Genomic DNA, 23,884 nt, shown 5'->3' with positions numbered 1-23,884 from the left:
TACAAAGTAAATGTGCAATGTTACACTTGTTATCTGGTGTGTAAATGTGAAATAAAGGTATTACCTGGTGTGTAACTACAAAGTAATGGTGTAATGTTATACAGCCCTAACACAGTACATAAATAAACAGTAAACAAGCCATCAATTGGTGTGTAAATGCAAAGTAAAATTGAAATGATACCAGGGAGATAAATACAAAGTAAACGTTCAGTGCTACACTGTCCTCACGTATTATGCAAGTGCAATGTAAATATGTAATGCTACACAACTCTCACCTGCTGTACAAATACAAACTAAACAAGCATTTTTATACAACCCTCACTTGTATATGCAAATAAAAAGTAAAGATGCAGAGCTGTGCGCCTCACCTGATATGGTATGCAAGTACAAAGTAGTGCTGTAATACTATGTAAGAGACATTTGATGTGTAAATACAGAGTAAAGGAGCGGTGTTGCACAGTCCGCATTTGATATCTAAGTACAAAGTAATGCTGTAATCTTATGCAACCGTCAGTGTTTAAATAATAAAATAATAAACTGTGCTATTCAGCCCTCACCCGATGTGTAAATACAAACTAAAGAGTGCTATGCAGGTGCACTGTTATTAGAGCTTTCCTTTTATGAAATGTTTGAGAGTTTTGCATAGTGACAAAATGGGCAGAGTTACCAGGAAAAAATAATCTCTGCATAGAAGGGTCTGTGAAATTCTTAAGATTAATCAGTGTTTTCAGTCTTCCATATTGCTAGTTCAGTAAAATATAAGTTTTTGTTCAGTTAATGAGGTCAAGACCCACTGGACAATCTAGCAAAACAATGTCTCTTTACATAATCTTTTTGGTTATATATTTTGTTACCTGCAAATATTAGATTTTTCTGCACTGTTCTTTTCTCTGTAGTGTTGTGATGGGCAGAGTTAATTATCACATGGCCAGTTTGGTGTCACAAGGTCTAAAACTGTTTTTTGTAGCATCATCTCTAGCAGGAAGGAGAATGTCCAAGTGCAGGCTTTGATTGGCTACTCTCGAATCCTACACATCTTTCATCTAGTCTAAAATGCCACATGTCCTTTTTTACTGTCTGAGCATTTCAGTCAATCCACATTCACAGCCATGATAAGTTTAGACTGTGAGACTTTGGGGACACCTGCACTGCCCTCTGTTTGAGAATTGTAAAATACTTAATCCACACCTTCCATTGGGCAAAATTCTGTTTTAACTTACAGATCATATGCCTTCATTTTTTATGGTTCGGTTCCCAAGTTCCCTTTCTTGACCATCATACCTCTCCTGGACACTCGCTTTATCTATTAGTTCCACCTTGGACAAAATCTTTGTTCCTTTGTAGATGAGTCTTGAACACCAGGAGGGTGTACTTGTAGGAATCAGGTTTTCTTTTTATGGTTATGATGTGCTGCTACATATCTGTACTTATGTGTTTTTGTTACCTAGATAGTAGGACTGGGTTGAGGCACATAGCTATAGCCACAGAATAGGCGACTAGAGACTGATGGAATCAAACACAACGGTACAGCATGAAGCTCGTTCACAGCGCATAGCCTTAATTATATGTGCTTACAGCACTTGACCAAAGGAATTCAGGAGAGGGAATGAAATGATCCTTAATGAGGGACTGCCATCCACTTCACTAACGGATGTAACTCTCAGAAGGCCTTCCCTCCTTGCAGTAATTACCTTCGTATCATCGCTGGTCTCGACCCAAGATTCTAGTATTAAGTAACGTTGATTTCTTACTCTTGTCCTTCCTCTAGCAGTTCTTTTTGTGCCAAGGCCATAAATTGAACCCAGGACATCTGGAATATAGTCACGTGTTTATCCCTGTATGCTATGGACATAGTCATTTTTAAGGTTTTGTCGCAGTATGATCTTTTAGTTCATAAACAGCTGGCCTCACAAAACCTCTCCTCACAATAAATAAATAAATAATAAAATAGAAATGGTAACCGATACCACACTACTAGCAGTTATTACACATGACCAGTTTAAATTTGGCCATTGCATACATCAAGCATTAAAAATGCACCAAAAACTGAGTTTCTATACAGGGCAAAACTTTACCTCACCCCAGTTAGAATTAACAAAACCAGTAACAGGCAATACATATTAGACTGGATTCTGACCAATCATCCCAACAGTGTTAGCTCCTATGGATGCTTAGCAGATACCAGTAGTCATCACTTACCTAGATGTACAGAGACAAACACACACCATAGATAAATAATGCACAGTCAAGTGCACAACCTTTCATCATCTAACAGAAAAGATTTCCTCAGAAGTTAGTTCCTCTGTGATTGGAACATATTGAAACCCTTACCACTCAGTGATGCAGTATCACACTTCCATATCATGTTCCTATGCATACTGAATCAACACCCCCCCCCAGTAGAACCAAAACAGTAAAGTCAAACTCAGCACTATGGCCGACAAGAGAAACCAAAGAAATGATGACGCAGACAGGTAAAGCATGGAAACATTGGTCTACACGCAAAACTGAGAGAACCTCAATCAGACACCTTAGAAATGGTACTAAACAATACATTAAAATGGACATGTTAACATATTACATCAACCTCTAGCAACCACATCATAACAATCTTGGAAAATTCTAATTCCCTGTAAATAAGCTCCTGTATCCTGGACACGACACCACACTGTCTCCCACAACAAATAATATCACATCATTGCAGCACAATTCAACAACCATGTTATACTCCATTTCAACCCTTCAGTCCCATTAATGTCAATGATTAGTCCTGTTCAATTCAGCGTACTCTGATGTTTGAAACACCTTCTAAAGTTATAATGAACAGCTTTAGCTGCTAACAACCTATCGGCAAAATATATTAAAATATCACTTGTTATTCTGGCCTACCCAATTAATATTCTAATAAATATCTTTAAAATAAATAATTCAGTATACCCCTAAATAAAGGCAGAACCTCAACAGGTATTTCAACTAAAGACTCATAGATTTCAGCTATCAGCAATCGTCTTTCTAACAACCAATACATTTTCCAATAAAAATGTAGCATCACAACCATTTTTCTGAATTTTTCCAACACCATCCGCATTGACAGGAATGCAAGCAAGTTAGTCTTATCTATAGTTCTTGACTATCCAATGGATTGGGCAATGGCTCACACTAGAAATTACTCATATAACTTTCTTCCCTTAATCTCACACACTCAGCTCTTTATTGGCTTCACAACTATCTCCCCAATAGACAGCAAGGATGGAACATGGAAATGAGGGTTCATACCCTTCATGCATATTTCTGTTGGCACCACACAAGTATAAATGTGGCTAGGAAACTGAGACCTACTACTTATTCCCAAAGAAAATTAAAACAAATGCTCTTCACACCAAAACAATTCTCAGACTAAAAAAGCTAATTTCACTTTACCTCTATAAACAACATAAAAATAGAAATTGTACATCATATTAAACTGCTAGGAGTAGTAATAGATGACTACAAAAACTTCATCACATACCCTAAACCATAAGAAATGTCAACATAAACTTGAATTCATCTACAGGGCAAAATACCTATCTAAATGGCACCACCAAGAGGACCATTGCATCAACCTCCCTCCCTCTCTTCTGTACATTTCACCTGTCCTCATAAGCTCGCACAGCACACTTAATAAGAAATTTGATGCATGCTTCAACAAGACAGACAAATTCACTGCCAATCTTCCTTTCTAGGCTCACAACTGCACTGCCTTAAAAAATTAGTTTGCACTGAACCTCCTCACCATTTTACCCTCTGCCAGTTACTCACTGCCCATAATCTAATATACAAAGCAGAAAGCACTCCTGCACTAAAAATGCCATAAATCTCTACTCATCGGTCAGAGACCTACGCTCAAATAAGAAATCGATTCTAATCACTAGCAGATTAAAACATATTACAGGTGATGTCCTTTACTTATATCACATTCCTAAACTGCAGAATTCCACCCCTCTTCATATAAAACAGCCAGACAAATTATAACATTTTAAAATACAGCACAAAGAAGATCTAAATGACACCTGATGTTGTTCTTGCTCAACTCCAGGTTAAGGTTATCTACTTACACCAAACCAGAACTTGCTTAGGTGCATGCACCTCTGATCTCTAAGGCTATTCAGCAGAAAATCATACCCTTTTCTTCCCGAATTCTCTTCCCATTACCTTTCCTTTCTTAATCTTTTCTTCCACTTGTCTCATTTTCCTTGTTTTTCCCATTTGCATAATACTTTCCATTGTTTTCCTCCAGCCCAGCATTTTCTCATCCAATTTCCTATCAATCTTATACAGCGGCTGCAATTTTTTTCTCCTCAGACTCTACTACTGTTTGTTTTGTCTGTGACTGACTTTTACTTCCACCTGTACTTTATAGACATGGACCACATTCTGCAGTTTAAATTTTTTACTTGTTAACTATTTAGACCTTATTAATTAGGTGTTTTACAATTGTATTGTACTGTATTACTCTATAACCATGTGCAGCTACTGACTTTTTACTGTAGTAATTATGTATATTTCTTATAAATGTTGATACTAGCTTTGGAAATGTGTCAAGCTTTTTCCCTTGGTCTTTGCAGAAATTGGTCTCTTTTGACCCAGTCGAACTTTCTCAGATAACAAATACAAAATAAAACAAAATAAAATAAATAAAACCATTTCCATTACTACTGCTGTGCAGTATGCATATGTGAGCATTATTTGCATGCATTGTTCATAAAAATACTATACATTTATGCCATCTAAAGATCTCACCTCCAGTTTGGTTACCTCCTTTACAATGTTCAGTGCTTTCACTACAGTTGATTCAAATGTCTTGTTTTTGGTCATCAATATTCTAAAACTTAGTAAGGTCTTACTATGCCTCTACAATTCTGATCCTATATCCTCACACAAAAGAACTGTTTCCTTAGTTATTAGCATTTGTTCTGCAGAGCATATTCAGACCTCTGTACCCCCACTCCAATCCCTGACTCTCAATACTTCTACAGTAGACTTTTTTTATTGTATGCCCTGCTGACACAATGCATTTTGATGGACACTAACTCTTTTATCAGCTACTTCCTTTGCAGAGACTACAGCTTTTCTATCAGACATTTAAGACGTGATCTCTCCAGGATATTTTACAAGTATAAGCCTGGAAACTTACATCAGAGCCATGCACAGGAGACAAGACACCTTCATTTCCAGCTCAGTGCATGCGCGTAAGGAAATTGATATATATTTATTAATGTTTTAAACTGTAGGAAAAGTTAAAATTACATCAGAAAGACAAGAAATTAAACAGTTTGTCAAATTAGGGCTATGAGTTATCTGCGACTCATCAAGACAACAAACCATAAACATGAATCACCCCTTTTCTCTTACTTAAACAATGTTCAACAACAGCACACTTACTGAACATCTGGGAAGTCTCGAATTAAGACGCCCACCTCCATTTGGATTGAAGCTGTGTCCTTCAGCATGATGATTTCTGCCAGATGGGGTATAGCAGGGTTCAACCAAGCTGATGTGGTTTCCTGTAAGAAACAAGAACTCATCACAGAGAAGCAAAGTATACACCTCAGGTGTACAAGGACAACTGAAGACAATGACACATTAAAGCATTGTGAAAGGACTGTGGAAGAATGGGAGAAATCTCACTATTCTTCATATGTAGAAATCCTAGTACATCTGAAGTCATTCCATATTTTAACAACATACATAAACTGATTCAAAATCTTTCTAAAGGGATATGTTAGTATGAAGGTACTGAAACACCTACATAGTACTTGCACCCCCCCAGGTCTGAAGGAGACAGTTTCTATTTTTTCAGTTCTTAAATTGCGATCAATACAATTATAAATATTCATTATTTACATGCAATTAGTACATATTTTTATACAACTTTACAAAATATTTATTATTTAGTAAATGCCATTTAAGAAACTATTTATTTAATATGTTATTTGTAATGATTATGCAAATGAAATGAAATGAATTAATTCATAAATTTAACAGGATTGAACAATTATTTTTAAATTTTATGGGTTATGGATCACATAAGAAAAAATATATATTTTAGATGTATTGTCTGTAAAATATTTTTTTTACTTATTTATTTACTATGTATTCTTGAACACAGTGTTTTTTATGAAAGATTTAGAAGCTTTGTTTAATACGAGTCTGTTTCTTTAAGGGAAAGGTTTATAATGAACTATGATGGATTCATTTTAAATTCTGAAAACATTCCGGTTCACTAAACGAAAGCGCTCAGTCTATTTTAATAAACTGAAGACTGTTTACGCAGTACCTTTGGAAAGATATTTTAGCCAGTGGTGGAGTGGTTAATATTATTCAGTTTTTTTTTACTTTACAGCATTGGTTTTTGTTACGAGTGCTGCAATTGTCATTTGGATGCCCTTTTGTGGTTTTCTTGGTTAAATGATATATGTGGTTCTTAATTGAAGATAATTATGCTGAAAGCAAAATTAGTCATTTATCATACTCCAAAAATGATAAATTTGACAGCCATACAGGTAAATCAAAAATTCACTATAAATGCAATTTGAGCTGAGTCTGCCAATCACATAACATGAAATACAAGTTACGTTCAAGTGAACTATACAGGACAAATACACTGTTAAATGAAATTGCATCTTTTGGCTTCTTACCAGACTTCCAAAGAGAACTTTAAACTGTTTAGATTCTTCTATTAGTTTGTTCGATATTTTCTTCCGCATCTTTGAAGAAGAACAGATAATTCGTACCTCTACAAGTGGTTTGATGTATTCAATTATGAACTTTCGGTGGATTTCATTTACCAAGTTCTGCCAAAACAGAGAATATCAGGATCTATCATTTGATATTTTTTATCCAAATTGATTAGTGCATGTAACATACATTTAAATATTATAGAGCATTACCAGTGAAGAAGATGCCTAAGTGATTGCAATTTATAATCAATCAGACTATAATAAGAATTTTGGAAACTAAACAATAAATGACAATATAAATCATACCATTCAGGAGCAAGGGTACTGACCTTCAAAGCATTTCATAAAATATTTTTATGTCACATGTTGACAGGTATAAAAAGATCAGAAATAAAAAGACGTAAAACATGTTTAATGAGCTCAAATCCAGTAACAGTGAAACTATGCCATGCAAAAATTACTACCAGAAGGATGTTAACACTACTGAATAGTCACATTCACAAACTCATTTCAGAACTGCTTGTCATTGCAAATGACAAGAACAAACACAGCAATTAAGAAGCACAAAGCAAAATACTAATGAAGAAGTAAGAAGTGATATACCTGTGAAATAAAGGACATGATAATTGCTAGCATGTATTAAAATCTACCACTTATAAATCCATTTGATTTGACTGTAAACAAAGTTCACTGATTGTCAGAGATTGCTCAGTACTTTAGATGTGCTGAAATTCCTGAAACCACTGAGCAGTGTAGCTTGATGGGCATGTTAGTGGCAAACACTCTTGTCATTTCTAACATTCTGCATTGTTTAATGCAGTATGTACAAATATTTATATACCAAGTATATACAGTATGCATCCACTTATGGCAAATAAATACTACAGATTCTAATGTGCAGTGCCCAAACTGTTCGGAAATGTAGGCCAACATATCAATAAAGGAATGGCTTGTCCAGTTAAAGAAGGGAAAATAATAAAATATATTTGTAACCACCTTATGTTGGATAATTAAAACAATACATGCCCACATATTCCAAGTACATAAAGAAATAAAGTGACCTCTCACCAGTTTAGCTGGTATTAGCATCGTCAATCCTAGGCATTTCCATAATACATTCTGTAATTTTTTTATTTTTTGTGGACTTTTTACATCACTGTTTGTTGACCAACAGCCTCATCAACTAATATACTTGTTTTCCTTCACCAGGGCGGGTCACCTAGGAGGGGTCATAATTTACACAGCCATATGGAATAGTTGACATTTTTCTATTTTTGCCTTAAGTCTTCACACGTGGCTAGGCAATAGGGAGCTTGCAATGGGGTGCCTGTGGAAAATGTCCTCACTTCTGCAAGGTCACCCCCATTAAGCAACCTTGTCCCTCCCCTCAAAGCATGTGCGGTACTGTCTCTCCAGTCTGTGTCTGGTAGAATGCACAAACCCCTCCCACACCCCAGCAGAGATGAGCAGGCTATTTCCCATAATTCCCTCCCCTACCAACCTTGTCCTCCAATGCTGTAGCTGCTAACTGAACTCCAGTATAGTACAGTTGTGTACACTTACCATAAATGTAGATGTTTGAGTGTATTCACTGTTGCAGTCATCACATTTGGGTTTTCTGCCTGCAGGAAGCCCTCAGCCAGCCTGAATACCAGAGTCTTCAGATTCCTGCATCGGATGCTGTCTCTTCTTCCATGATGTCAGGTCGTCAGGGGTATAAAACATGCAGCCGACACCATTACATCAGTTTTTCTTGCCCCAGATGTCAGGTGCCCTCACAATGGGAAGTAATTATATGTTATGATACACCTCCATCAAAAAGCAAATACACCAGAAAACCTTAAATAATACCAAACAAGAAGGAAAGGTAGAGCCAAGAGAAGTCAGGGGGCTGGAGGGAGGGTAACCAGGACTGCAACAGTGAATACACTCGAACATCTACATTTATGGTAAGTGTACACAACTGTACTATGTTCTTCATGTTTCACTGTTGCAGTCATCACATTTGGGTTGATTCCCAAAGCTAAGGAAGGGAGGAGGAAGTTAAAGAATATTAGGGCCAGTTATTAAGCCCTGCAAGACTGCAGTGGCAAAACCATCTCTGGATTTAGAAACAACAGGCATGTGGTAATGCTTGGTAAAGGTATGTACAGAGCTCCAGGAAGCAGCTTCTAGGATGCCCCTGGTAGGGACTCCTCTAAGAAAAGCTGCAGAGGTAGATGCAGCCCTGGTGGAATGTGATCTTATCCCCTGTGTGGTAGGTTTTCCATGGTGCTTGTAGCAGAAATGAATGCAATGGGCTGTCCATTTGGAAATGGTTTGCTTTGAAATGGCCTTCCCCTCTGCCCCTGCAGCAAAGCCAATTAGCAGCTGTTCAGGTTTTCTGAGAGACATAGTCCTGTCCAAATAAAATCTAAGTTGTTTGTGCATATCCAGAGAGTGCATTATTCTTTCCCCTTTGTTTTGTGGATTAGGGAAAAAAGTAGGCAAATGAATGGACTGATTTAGGGCCACACTATACACCACCTTGGGCATAAAGGAAGGATTGGTCCTGAGGGAAACCCTGTCTGCATGGAAGATAATGAAGGGTTCCACTGCCATGAGGGCCTGTAATTCAGACAATCTTCTTGCTGAAGTGATGGCTAAAAGAAAGGCTGTTTTCCAAGAAAGGAATTTCAACTCTGCTGTTGCAGCAGGCTCAAAGGGGGGGGGTGAGCTTTTGCAATACCAAGTTAAGGTCCCAGGCTGGAGTGGAGGCTCTCCTGGGGGGTCTTAAATTTTTGGCCCCTCTAAGGAATTGTTTTAGCAGGGGGTAAGAGAAGAGGGGTGGCTCAGTATTATAATGTGCTGAAATGGCAAAGGCATGGATTTTAATTGATGAGAAGGATAGGTCCTTCTGGAGCATTTCTGTTAAGTACTGAAGAATATGAGGTAAGCTGGGCACCGTTGTGCCCATCTCCTGAGTCTGGCTCCAGGAACAGTATCTTTTCCACTTTTCAGCATACAATTTTCTAGTACTAGGCCTCCTTGCCTCCAGAATGAGATCTAGCACCTGCTTACTGAGGGATGCTATTGGAGAGCTCAAGGAATTAGCCAGGCTGCAAGGTTCAGGGTTTGAAGCTGAGGGTGCAGAATCTGGCCCGCCTGCTGGGACAGCAGAGAAGGGGTCTGAGGCAGGTTCCAGCAGTGTCATACTGCACAGGTAGGGGTACCAGTGCTGGCATGGCCAGTCTGGTGCAATCAGTACTGTCCTTGGCTTGTCCTGTTTGATCTTTAGCAGAAACTTTGAGAGGAGAGGCAGAGGGGGAAAGGCATAAACTGAGAGGCTTTCCCCGGTAAAGGACTGGGCATCCACTTTCCAAGCTTTACTGTGGGGAGTCCTTGTGCAGAATTTGTCCAATTGGTAGTTAAGAGGGGAGGCAAACAGGTCTACCTCTGGATCCCCCCATTTGTTCCTTAAGAGATTGAATATTTTTGGTTCTAGTTTCCATTCATGTGGGTCCATGAGATTTCTGCTTAAGTAGTCTGCCAGTGAATTTAGCTTGCCTGGCAGGAATTGAGCTTGTAGTTGCACTTGGTAGCTCAAGGCTGTGTTCCACAGTGCCATGGCTAGTCTGCAGAGAGGGTACGAGTGGGTTCCCCCCTGCTTGTTTATGTACCACATAACTGTGGTGTTGTCTGTCTTTACCAATAGTTGTCCTGGAAGAATGTGGTCTTTGAAAGCTGTCAGGGAATTCTGTACAGCTAACATTTCTTTTTGATGGATATGCAGGTGCATCTGTCTCGGGTTCCATTTGACCTGAATGCACTACCCTGCCAAGTGAGCCCCCCATGCATAGTCTGATGCATCTGTTGTTAGGGTTTGGGTGGCAGGGGTAGAGTGAAAGGGAGCCATTTGTTGTGGTAGCAGGCCTCTGCCCACCAAAGGAACTCTGTCTTTATACAAGGAATGATAGGAATCATTGATTCCAGGTCCTGAGAATGTTGACACCATACACGTTTTAGATACCATTGTAGTTTCCTCATATGCAGTCTTGCATATGGAATTAGTAGAATGCAAGAGGCCATGAACCCCAGGGCTTGCAGAATTTTCCTTGCAGATGGGGTTTTGTGGCCAATAGTTTGAAGTAGGTTGTCAAATAAACTTGTTTCTCCAGAGTGATGAAAGCCATCTGGGAAGTTGTGTTCAAGCTTGCTCCCAGGAATACAATCTGTTAGCAGGGTACCAGGTGAGATTTCTTTTTGTTTATGGTGTACCCCAGTGAGGTTAGAAGTTTCTTTACAAATGCCAGATGTTGTAATAGCAAGTCCTGGCTTTCCGCCTGAATCAGACAATCATCCACGTATGGGTATATTTGAATATTTCTCTGCCTGCAAAATGCAATGGCTGGAGCTAGACACTTTTTGAATACCCTGGGCACAGTAGATAAGCCAAAGGGAGGTGCAGAGAACTGATAGTACATGGAGCCTGCCCTGAAGCGTAGGTATTTCCTGCAAGATTCTCTTACTGGAATGTGCAGGTAAGCTTCCTTTAAGTCTAAGGTTGCCAGCCAGGCATATTTGCCTAGCATAGGAAGAAGCTGTTAAAGTGTTAGCATTTTGAATTTTGAATTACCAGAAAGGTATTTAGAATAGAGAGGTCCAGGGTAGGACGGCAGGAGCCGGCTTTTCTGGGTATCAGGAAAAGTCTTGAATAAAAACCTTTTCCCCTTTGTTCTGCTGGGACAGGTTGAATAGCCCTGATACTTAAAAGAGAGAGAACCTGTTGTTGGGCCTCCACTCACTGATTTGGAGGTAGGTGTGGCCAACCGTTTGGGGTTGGTAGTGTGTGGAAATGAAATCCATATCCTTGGGAAACTATATTCAAAACACATTTGTCCCGGGTAATGAGTTCCCAGTTTTTTGCATGCAGGGTGAGCTTTCCTCTTAAGGGAGTAGGCAGTTGAGCAGGGCTTGGAAGGGTTAAGGATAAGTCATTGTGTCATTTTTCTATAGGGGGTGGCTTACTACTCCCTGCTTTGGAAGTGGGAGTCCCCCAGGGCTTAGGTCTGTGCGCAGCCTGAGACTGTAACCTAGGTGGTCTGCTGTTCCTTGGTTTGGACTGAGAAGGCCTGGAAGTGACTGGAAAGGCGAATGCCTACTAAATCTGGGAGGCTATACTTGTAGGAAATCTTTAACAGTTTGCATAGATTTAGCTTTTTCCTCCATCTTTTTGAGGACTTCTTCTGCTTTGTTGCCAAAAAGGGGATCTTGGATTAAGGGAGCATCCAGTAATTTCGCTTTAACATGATCTGGCAAATTTTGCTCCTTAAGCCAAACATGCCTTATAGTACAGACCCAGTGACAGCAGCCCTGCAAGATGCTTCTAAAGCGTCAAAACCACATTGCAAAGTATGTTTATCAACTTGTTCTGCAGAATGCATTAAATCCTGTAATTCTTTGTGTACAGCACAGTCAGGAATCAACATCATTTTCTGTTTAAGTAGTCCCATAATATGCTGCTGATACTTTAACATATGAAACTGGCAATGTAAAGCCCTAGTGGCCAAAGTAGCAGAAGTGTATACCTTCTTACCCCATCTGTCTAAGGCTCTAGAATCTCTATCAGAAGGAGTAGGATTTTTGGCAGCAGTAACCTTAATGCCTTTTGGTCCTTGGGAAATGGTCTCTGGATCCACAGTAGGATTCTTGAAGAAGAACTTGTGAGAGTCAGGTACTCTAATACCTGTCAGGTTTTCTGGGAGCTGGAGGTAAATTGTCTGTGGAAAGGCTAGATTCCAAGAAAGCATCATCTACAATGTCCAGGACAGGAGGGATAGCTAAAGGCCTGTGTTGAGGAAGAAGTAAGAATTCCCTAAGTTTCTTTTTGGAGTCACAGTAATCCTGGCTTTCTCAGCAGAAATGCTCCCTAAGAGTGTGCAAGGTTTTACTGAAAGAAAAATCTTCTGGAGGGGAAGCAGAGGGAATGGAATGCTCTGCATCAGAATCCTCATTGGTAGATAAGGGCAAATCCTGGTAATCAGAAGGAGCAGAAATATCAGATTCCTGATCAGAAGAATCAGAAGGAAAATCAGTTCTAGGTCTCTTAAAGGGGGAAGGCTGGCTCCCCCTAATTAAGGTAATAAGGTCTTCAGCCATTCTAATCATTTGTTTTTTTAGACATATGGGCCTTAGCTTGCGGTTTGGTCGTCGGTTTTCTAGGTGAGGTGCGAGTTTTAGGCCTGGATGAAGATGATGGCGTTGGTTTAAAATGCAAGTTTGTAGGCCTGAATACACCCTCAGAAGCCGGTGCCTACACAGCGGCTCCAGACCCATCCAAAGTAGAGACATCTGCAGGTTCCATAGTCAAAGAAGCATCTCAGGGCATACCGGACTCCAAATGGGTCTCAGTAGAGGCCTGTGAATCTGAAATAGCGGGTATCAGGGGCTGCGAAAGCGCCTCACTGAGTACTGGTGGACTGGTGACTAGCTTAACAAAAGCATCGTTGGCAGTTTTGGAGCTATGTGGTCTGTCTCTGTCTTTATCCTTATGTTTTTTCAGAAGATCGGTAGTCGGATGGCTTAACGAAACCATTTCAGAGCACTGAGATTGAGTATGAAAGTAATTTGCTGCAAAGATAGCCCGACGACGAATAGTTCAGGGGTTGAACAAGGCACAAAACTGACAGCGAGGGACGTCATGGTCTGGGCCTAAACAGGGGATGTAGTACGAATGAAAATCTCTATGAGGTATTTGCTTTCCACAGGTAAGGCAATTGTTAACTTTTACTGACATCAGTTGGAGCAAGAAAAAGTATTCCCAATGGGATACTTATCTTTTTTTTGAAGACTTCATATCTGAAACTCGAAAACAAAAATTTCAGGAGTCAGCCGACCAGCACTTGTGAACTGCTTCTGCTTCGGGCAACGCATGGCAAGAAGACTGATGTAATGGCATTGGCTGCATGTTTTATACCCCTGACAACATGACATCATGGAAGAAAAGGCATCATCCAACGCAGGAATCCGAAGACACTGGTATTAAGGCTGGCTGAGGGCTACCTGCAGGCAGATAACCCAAATTTGATGACTGCAACAGTGAAACACAAAGAACATCCTAGGTTACAGTAAGGACTCCGTCCTTCTGTGCCACAGAGACAGTCTTTTTAATTTCTTTCAATTAATTTAGTTGATTTCCCTCCCTTTTATAACATAAGTATTATGAAGATGAGATCCCTCAAATCATATTCATGCAGAAAACATAAACAAATACAACTACTACTAATAATAACAACGATAAGAAGACAAATTCGTCATACATTAAAAGAGCTATGCTCATCTTCTTTTTGGACATTTTACATAGATGCCATATTAGTTCTCTGAAACAATATAAAATAAGCTATCATAGAAACACATCTTGAATTATAAAGGCAGACAGAAAATGAGGGCAGTAAAGACACCCTCTGTTAAGTTGAAGTCATGTTCTTCAGAGTAGTTGCATCGGGTCTGTGTCAGAACAACGAAAAATCAAACTATCGAATTCTCACATGAGCGAATAATCAGGAACTCGAAATAGCTATTGTGGGGGGGCTTCACCCCCCCCCCGCTAAATATATATTCCTACTCTGAGATCGCACTACAGTGAGGAAAGGGCAAATATTCCGATCTTCACTGTACTGCGATCCCAAAAAATCATTATGAAATTCCTAATTTTTCGCTCATGTGAACGCTCGACATTTTGCGTTTTCGTTGTTCTAAAGTAGACCCGTTGCATCTGCCCTTTAGTGTGCTAGCTAGAATGTATAGATATGCCTTGAATATGCTTACAGATAAATATAGAACGGACTTTCTCTGCAAAATGCTAAGACATTTAACATACAGAATTTGCACTGTAATTTGTGTTATGGACATTATATTTAAAATATGATTGTCATGAAATGAAGAATGACATAAAATACATTTTACACCTCCAGAAAAGAGCAATACCTGATAAGGGATTTTCTTCATTTTTCTGAACCGGTCAAAGTGGTCCTTAATTGTTGACTTCATTTCATTGCAAGCATCGTAGCTGTTTAGCCATTTTCTTCTCATCAGCTTATTGAATAAGGGCTGAAATGTCAACGAGAGGGTCAAGGTTTTAAGATTTTTTTTTTAAAGAATCAATGCAATTCTGTTTCAGATGGGCATGAATTACTGCAAGCAAAACTTAAAACATTACTGATGCATTATTTGAAAACTGTAAGAGTTTATACCACATTGAAAAATCTGCAAATCTTGACACTGAATTAGAAGGATATGTATTTTGTTCATCTCTATGTAAGTTGAACAAAATAGTCAAGCAAAAAAAGCAACTTTATTCATGATTTTTTTTTTTTTGTTTACTATCATTAAATTAGCCTGGAGGGCTCTGCTTTCCCACAAAGGTATCATGTTTCTGAGGTTAAAATAAGTTTAATCAACTCCTTCTGCCTGTATAATAATGCACAGTCTGTTTTCCCTCATCCAAAAGTTACAGTCAAAATGTCTTCTCTCCTTTCAATGCCCCAAAAATTGAACTCGCTGAGAATTTGTAAAAGATGCAGAGGATGTTTGCCTCATTATGCATATTACTACATAATACTAACTTCCCGATTCCATGAGAGTATCAGTCTAGAATCTTTTGTCAGCATATTGGATTAAAATAAGAAGGTGGAAAGGATATAGACTAGTTGGACCTAAGCAGTAATTTTAATTTCTTAAGACAAGAATAGTTTCTTTGAAAAATAATGGCAGCTACAAATACTAAATGTGAATCATAAAAGGAAGTGCTTTTAAGGAAGTAAGAATAGATACATGTGTGTTGGAAACGGTGCAAAAACTGAGGGAAAGGGTTGCTTATTGACTTAATATTATTACCTCTGTATCACAGCTCAAAGGCCTTTCAAAATGCAACCTGATCAACTGTACTAAACTGTCTGCAGTTTAGAGTTTACAAAGGAGAAAAGGAGAAAGTTGGTTTTCTGTCCTCATCTTAAAGTTCAGGGGGGCACCAGATTGAGTAACACAGCATGGCATCAGAACAGCTAGCTACAGCTCTGATATGTACAGTATCCAATGTAACTGAATAAATATATTTTGGCATGGCTTTGGATCCTTCTTGAACTTTTATTAAATATACTGAACAGGTTATTAATAAAATTCTTACCTACGCAATTCAGAAAATTTTACAAAAACTTTACAAAATTTCCAGCCTTCATTTACCTGTAAGTAATAACTAAAAATGTTCTCAGTCCTAAGCTAGAATATGGCCTACCTTTGCATGCTCTCAAAACTAGCTTTAACATCCAGAGATTAGAAATGGTAGAAAAGAAAATTTGCAGATTATGCAACCTGGCATCTATACACATCACTGTGTCTTTATAAAATAAATTACTTGGCTACTAATACAAACTAGAGAGACCCTACTGCTCAGTTCAATGCTATTTAAATCATAACACTTCTACAATGTCTTCCATAACAGAGAAAATAAACATTTAAGGGAACACTCCTACTCAGTTAGAAAAAGCCACAAAGATACTTCTGCCTTAATTAGATCCAGCCACAAAACAAACAAAGATTAGGGAAAAAGAACTGGAGGTGTAAAATATTCAAGACATATCTATACATTCTATGAACACCTTCAGGAATGCATGGATCATGCAATCCCAAATAAAACCAAGACCCAATCCTCCAAAGGCAGACGTCCTGTCTGGTGGACCCCAGCCATAAACAAACTATACAATAGAAGGAGGGAGCTACTACATGATAGAGCAAAATCCCAAAAAGGGAAGGCATCTCTGATCAGTATTAGCAAAAAACTACGGGCACTCATAAAACCGTCTAAGGCCAGCTTTGAGAGAAAAATTGCACAGGACACTAAAGATAATCACAAGGCTTTCTTTAGTTATGTTAGGAACCTGGGTGGGAATTCCCAGATATGCTCAGAATTAGTCCAAAATGACAAAAAATACACCAAACCAACATCCTAGCTGACAGGTTCAGCACAAACCTCTCCCCCCCCTCCCCACCAAAAGGGCAAATATCTATCCCAGCAGAGTGCTGCCCCCCTGACACCTCAGATGCTCAGGTAAGAGCCGCCCTCTCCAAAGCAAAAAACACAGCATCAATGGGACCAGATGGTGTCCTGGGCTGCGTCCTACATGAACTCCAAGAAGAGCTAAACCCAAACCTAAAACTACTATTCAATCTCAGACTTACTACAGGATATTTACCCAAAGAGTGGCGTACAGCAACAGTGGTCCCTCTCCACAAAGGTGGTGTCTCAACGGATCCTGGAAACTATCGCCCCATAAGCCTGACTAGCTTGGTCTGCAAAGCTATGGAAAGGATCATCATGGACCTCATAAATAAAGATATTGGGGACCTACAGACACTGGATCCTACCCAGTTCGGCTTTGTTAAGGGCAGATCCTGCCTCTTAAACCTGGTTGATTTCTTTGAAACAGTCACCAAGGCCATTGATGAGGGGAAGGTGGTCCACACAGCCTACCTGGACCTCACAAAAGCCTTTGATACAATACCCCACTCGGGCATTACAGATAAGCTCACCAGCTTAAATATAAACCCCTATGTCACTAGATGGGTTGCAAACTGGCTCAAGGACAGAACCCACATGGTTAGAATTGCTTGAGCCATGTCAGACTCCAAACCAGTTACAAGTGGCATCCCACAAGGCTCAGTCCTGGGACCTCTCTTGTTCGGTATATATTTCTCGGAGGTACAGGCCAACATGGAAGGACTGTGGCTGACCAAGTTCGCAGATGACTGCAAACTGGGCGCCATAGTAGACTCTCCAGCCGACACAAGCATCCTCCAAAAGGGCCTCATAGAAACAGACAACCGGTGCCAGAGCCATGGCCTCAAGCTAAACGCCAAAAAGTGTATAGTCATCCCCTTTGGCAAAAACAAAGTGCCCACAAATTACCACATAGGTGGTAATCCATTAAGTACAGAAGAAGTAATTGGGGACCTGGGGACCCAAGTTGATAGCAATCTCTTATTTGACAACCACGTGGCCAAAGTGGTTAGAAAAACATTTGATATAGCCCACCTAATCATGAAGGGATTCACATCTAGATCAGGGGAGGTCATCGTGCCTCTTTACACATCCCTCATCAGGCCCATAATTGAGTACAAATGCCCCTTTTGGGATGTACCTTACCAGACACCTGCAGCAACTGGAAAGACCCCAAAAGTACCTCACCAAGAGGATCAAAGGGCTCAAACAGATGCCATATGTTGCCCGGTTAAAGAAACTCCAGATCTACTCAGTGGCATACCACCTGCTCAGAGGCGATCTGTGCCTGACGTATAAAGCCATGTCCATCCCGGAATTAATGGACATGCTGCACCTCAGAAAATCCAAATCCCATTAAGCTACGTGCTCAAGAGACTTGAACCTCAGCACTGAAATAAATAGGACATGCTGGAGGGACAAATTCATAACCCAGAGTCTCCATTCACTCTGGAATAAAATCCCATTCCAGGTTAGGCAGAGTCCCTCATTGACTCTCTTCAAGAGGAATCTTGATGAGTGGATGGGAGATCGTAGGTTTACCCCGGGTATAACTTCTGTGTCACTGTTAGACAGAGGCACAGTATACTAACCTCGAAAAAGGGCATAGCAAAATTAATTTAAAATGGGTGGCGAAAGCCAAACACACTCTGGCTAGGCTTATAAATGCCCTAGGGCAGATAGCCTAGTATGAACCTATGAAACTATGAACTCACTAGATTAGTGATCTCTTTATAGACTCATCTACCTGCAGAAATAGAAGAAACACTGAGTTGCTTTAAGACAACATTAAAAGAGCATCTGCTGAAAGAATCTTAATGTTCATGCTTTGAGGACACTGGATAAAACTATATGCTAAGTTGTACTATTAAAGATTATGGCTAGATATTCTGCATTTATTATGCTCATGTTAATTACCTAGAAATACAGGTGATAACCCAATTTACTGGTGTAAAAATGTAATACTGCTGCTGTCAATACTTAACTGTAGTATTTCTATTGCTCTTTGGGACCCGAGTAATGGATGGAAAGGATTACTAGACTAGCTCAACCATCCAGTTATCAAACATCAATAAATAAATTAATTATTCACTTAATTAGTACATACATAGTGCACTCCATGTGCATATTGCAATGTGAAGTATGTTACAGACCTTACTGCAGCAGACTGTTTTTATCTTTTTTAATGTTCTTTTCTGGCTATATTTTGCATGAAGTTGACAACCACTTCCACTTGTACAAGCCACCAGCTTGCTGTGGTTCCTTTGGAGTGAATTTCTGTATGATGGCAAATTCCTACAATCTTGTTGCAACACAGACGCATTCCCTATTGTAAGTCACAGCTGTACATTACTTTTGGCCATATTCATTTCCACAGTTGCTCAGTACCAAGGCTTAAGTGGTAATATGCCATGCTGGTCTCCGTAGTCCAACATAAATCTTGTATATGTGGCTTGTATAGGGCTATGGTATAAAAATGATTTCAGATTTTCTTATTAGTAAAGAAAAAAAAGGGAAATGTGAACTTAAATTCAAAGGTATAGTGTCCTGGCCTGGAGATATTATCATTCCACGGTACTTGGTTCTTATTCAGCCGGTCATTGAGTGTAATGCTCCATTCAATATGTACTTGTCCAAACACTTGTCACAACTGGAATGACCACAGTGCTTACTGACTAAGAAAATCAGGGGCCTAAACCATAAAAGCTATGGACACTGTCTCAAAGCCTTGTCCCTATTTTTGGTATCATCTAGGTTACTGAGTGGTCACCTCTGCCTCATCTACAGTGCCTCAACAGACCCTATTCTGTCAGACCTACTGCATGCTTGTAATTTCAATGGTATCATAAACACCTGCTTATTGGAATTCAAGCTGTTCTGATACAAAAACAGGAGATGCTGGAGGTTCATATTATGACAATTTCACTTATGTGGAACCACCTTCCATGCCACATAAGCAAAGTACTTGTCTTACTCTATTTAAACATGATTTGGATGAGTAGCTGCAGAGTCTCCCTTGGTTTAGAAGACTTGTCTCTGATGGATGAGGACAACATGTAAATGTTCCACTACATCCCTTTTCTGCTTTGCCTCTAGGTTATTTGTACAAACAATATAAAGCTAAAAGCTACCATGGAAATGTAAGGCTAGGATTCTTAAATTCTCAAATACCAATAGCCTAGAAATTACCTATGAACATTTTGGATGAACTATTAACTCATTCGCTCCAATGGAGCTCTGGAAGTTTGCACTGTAACTTCCAATGGGTGGAGCCTAATCTTTTTAACAGGATTAAATCATGTCCTCACATTTCAAATAATTAAACAATAATGCACGACAGGGTGTGTGTTAATGTGTAATTAACACCCGCCCAGGGGTGTTATGAGGCCTGACACAGCAGGTGGATGGCCTTTGCACCCCTGGAAGGGCGTTATTGCACATTAGCACACACCCTGGAGGGGATTACTGCATTTAGAGAATGGGCTTGCCGCAAAAGTGTTGTGTTATACTTACTTATTTTTTTTAAGTACTGTATTTTTTTTTTGTATATTTTTGATATAAAATAGTTCCTCCGCCTAGTTTCAAACTTCCTGTAGTGTATGTTAATGGTGTTGGAGGAAGCATTTTACATCAAAAATATATATCCAAAAATAATATGGTACTTAAAAAAAGTAAGTAAAACACAACAATTTACAGAGAGCCCGTCCTCTCTCTCTCTCATGCACAGCTTTCATACATAAGGTTGCTGTCACTCTCTCTCAGTCTCTTTCACACACACACACACACACACACACACACACACACACACACACACACACACAAACAAGGAGTCCTCTGCTTTCATACAAGTCCTCACTCATACAACATTGCTCTCACCCTCTCGATTTGTAACTGCAGAAGCATCTGGAAGCATCATTCAGCTGTAACAAATTAAGATTAGAAGACAAATGTTTTTTTTTTTAATACATTTTAAGTAACATTTGCTCTTAAATAAGTTTCAACCTAAAGAAGGAAAATAAATTTGTTCTCCCAACGGCAATTAAGTTGGACTATGACATTAAAATACATATGTCATCGCTATGTATTTTATATGGATGGGTGATGTTTCTGGATGACAAGAGTGGTTATGGGGTCAAGTAATGACCTTAATATAGGACACTGCTCAGACTTCCGATGACTGAAACAAAATCTAACTGTTAGTTGACTTTCAAAGAACTCTCCTGACATTTCTCACTAGAAGCCAGAGCACATCCTGAACTTTTGTGGTACTCAACATGTTGGCACAATGTGGTAGGCATACACCAAAGGGTATACAGTATTCAATTCAACATGATGGCAAAACGTGGTAGGCATACACCAAAGGTTATACGGTATTCAATTCAACATGTTGGCACAACGTGGTAGACATACACCAAAGGGTACACAGTATTCAATTCAACATGTTGGCACAATGCGGTAGGCATACACCAAAGGGTATACAGTATTCAATTCAACACAATGGCACAATGTGGTAGGCATACACCAAAGGGTATACAGTGTTCAATTCAACACAATGGCACAATGTGGTAGGCATACACCAAAGGGTATACAATGTTCAATTCAACACAATGGCACAATGTGGTAGGCATACACCAAAGGGTATACAGTACTCAGCTGAATGCAGAAAGTAGATTATAGTCCACTTATTTATTTTAGGTATGGATGCATCAATTCTCTTTAAGATGTTAAGATTTACTTCTATAGTACGGTACTTTTTCCTTCCACTCTGTTATACAAATTTAGTAAATGTAATTTGCACTGTCATAACCTTTTCAATAAAGCCAAGTACCCATATCTGTATAGAAAGCCTCTTGTTGTATTGGAAAATAAACTCTATATTTTCCTAGTACGAATCCACTCTACTGTAATTTTCTATTTATTGTTTGATTGGATGATTTAATACTGAATACAGATGCAGACTTGACACAAAACTAGGTGATGTGGTATGCACCAAGTTTTGAAAGTTCAACCTGATGTCTGATTGTTACCCAGTTCAAGTGGTTCAGCAGACTGAATAGTTATTAATACTGGGAAGGTCAGAAAGCTGTGCATTCTATAACTAGACCATGCACCTGAAATCCACAAGTAAGCCTGCAGTGAAGCAGGAGAGGGTATTAGATGCAGTCTGGCAGGAAAGAGTTTAAACTAAAGTCCTGTCTACCTGAATTAGCAATAATTAAAGATCCACTGATAATTTTCAATGAAAAGCAGTGGACATTTTAAATATAAAAGCCATTTTTTTCACTCAGTATAACTACACCCTGGGTCTGCTCCATCAAAGGACCATAAGCTTGGTGGGATCACACAAAATGCATAAAAATAGAGTATATGAAAAAATCACTGTAAAAGTAATTTTTCCATTCACCGTATGCGTATATATGAAGTCTTCTTGTCAATGTATGAACAGCAAAAGGAGCAAAGAACCACAGTTTATTAACAAAACTTTATTTTTGTCAATAATAGTGTACCTTCAGATCTTCAAATAACTGGCTGATTAATTCTTGGTTTCCAAGATTCACAACTTTATCAAGGGAAGCAGTTGCACACTTTCTTAATTCTTCACTTTGGGTAGGATTAAAACTGGCTAGGTGTTCCACATAGTCCCTGAAAAAAAGCACGATTACAGGTCATAAAGTAATTTTACACCAGTAAAGACTATCTACATCATGCTCTAAACCCCCCCCAATATAATTTCATTACATGCTGAAAAAAACCAGTATGATGCTTTAAGATGTATTGTACTAAGAGAAATGAGAACATTTTGTCTTCAAAGGCTATTGGATGCTTTGCAGGATTAGTATTTCTCATAAATATTAACATTATCTGTCCAAGCAAACACTAATTATTTTAATCTAATCTGTGAATAACAAAATATTGTATCATATATTTTATTTTTTTCTGTTCAGCATGTTCTCATTACCTCGGAGATATCTAAACATCACATTGCTGTATTATCTCTAATTACAAAAGCATGTACAATGGGATCTGTGATTTTAGAGCATTCATACATTTTGCAAGCAAAGGGAAATCGGTTTTGAAGTTAATCTCCAGTGCGTGAAAACACTGAGAGTAAGTCTGGGGAAATTATCTAGAATGCCACGCAACAGTCCTGCCGTTCTCATACAATATACTGCAGATGGCTTTCATGTACCTTGGTGTGCACAGTGACGTACGGCAGAGTGGGTCTGGGGGAAGACTGAGGGCGATTTAAGCCTGTGGGTAGATAACAAATATGGTGTAGGGTTATGAATTTTAGCATCCTCTTCACTACTTTTAAACCTAAGATATGGGTTATAAGTATTTATAATCATAAGCAGTTATATTTTGTTATAACTGCTACATTCTATGTGGAAACATCCAGGGATCCCAGGCACCTGTGCATATACCACCATGGCCTAGTTAAAAATGCCACGTTCCTGTAACTCTGGTTAGTAAGTAATACACATGGGTACACAAACACAGAGACATACACATATACCCATTGATGTGGTACTATAAAAGTGTCACTCTTAACAGATGGCTGCAGATCATATCATAGAATTAACACGTACAAAAGACAGGATGAAGACAGAGCATGACATTTCTCATCAGCAAGGTTGGCTGAATTTGATGCATGTCTACCTGTACCATCTGAAAAGTTAGTAACATGTAAATACATACACCACATGAATCACATGTACAGATGTACGATGCAAATGAATTTCAGCAAGGCACAAAATTAATTTCTGAAAATTGATGGGCAAAATTTTCTTGGTATGGGGAAAAAGAGCAGAAACAAATATGCCTAATCTTATTGCAATCTACAAATGTTTGGGGCTGGTTAGTTATCATCCCCAGAATGTGAATTCTACTGTACTAGCTTGAATGACTTTTGGCATATTTTGCACTCTGATATTTGAAGACAACTTTAACTATGTAACGTCCCAAAACATAAACTCTAAAGTCCAGTTTTGTCACAGCTAAGGTTTGGTAGCAAATTTAACTACAAAAAAATAAATTATTTCTAAAGTGTAGTATAGAGCTTGCAGATTTGATGAAATCCCCAAGTCAAAAATAAACATACCACACCAGAAATGTTTTGTAGTAATATTTT

The 23,884-nt window shown here is 38.9% G+C and overlaps 1 protein-coding gene across 2 annotated transcripts in view; it reads right to left on the bottom strand.

Annotated features, from left to right (window-relative positions):
- The window catches only part of EXOC3L2 (exocyst complex component 3 like 2), a 640,637-nt gene that overhangs the window by 24,235 nt on the left and 592,518 nt on the right, over positions 1-23,884 (bottom strand). For both annotated transcript variants that reach the window (XM_044062610.1, XM_044062617.1), the window contains 4 exons: positions 22,260-22,395; positions 14,685-14,807; positions 6,678-6,833; positions 5,422-5,543 (listed from right to left, as the gene is read on the bottom strand). In XM_044062610.1, the coding sequence (XP_043918545.1) occupies positions 5,422-5,543; positions 6,678-6,833; positions 14,685-14,807; positions 22,260-22,395 (537 nt within the window). The remainder of the gene's footprint in view (positions 1-5,421; positions 5,544-6,677; positions 6,834-14,684; positions 14,808-22,259; positions 22,396-23,884) is intronic.

This window comes from Protopterus annectens, chromosome 1.part0, assembly GCF_019279795.1.
Source record: "Protopterus annectens isolate FY-2018-M chromosome 1.part0, PAN1.0, whole genome shotgun sequence".
In the NCBI taxonomy this organism is placed as follows: domain Eukaryota; kingdom Metazoa; phylum Chordata; order Ceratodontiformes; family Protopteridae; genus Protopterus; species Protopterus annectens.
Note: the sequence above shows the minus strand (reverse complement) of the source record. Positions and strands in the feature narration are given on the sequence as shown.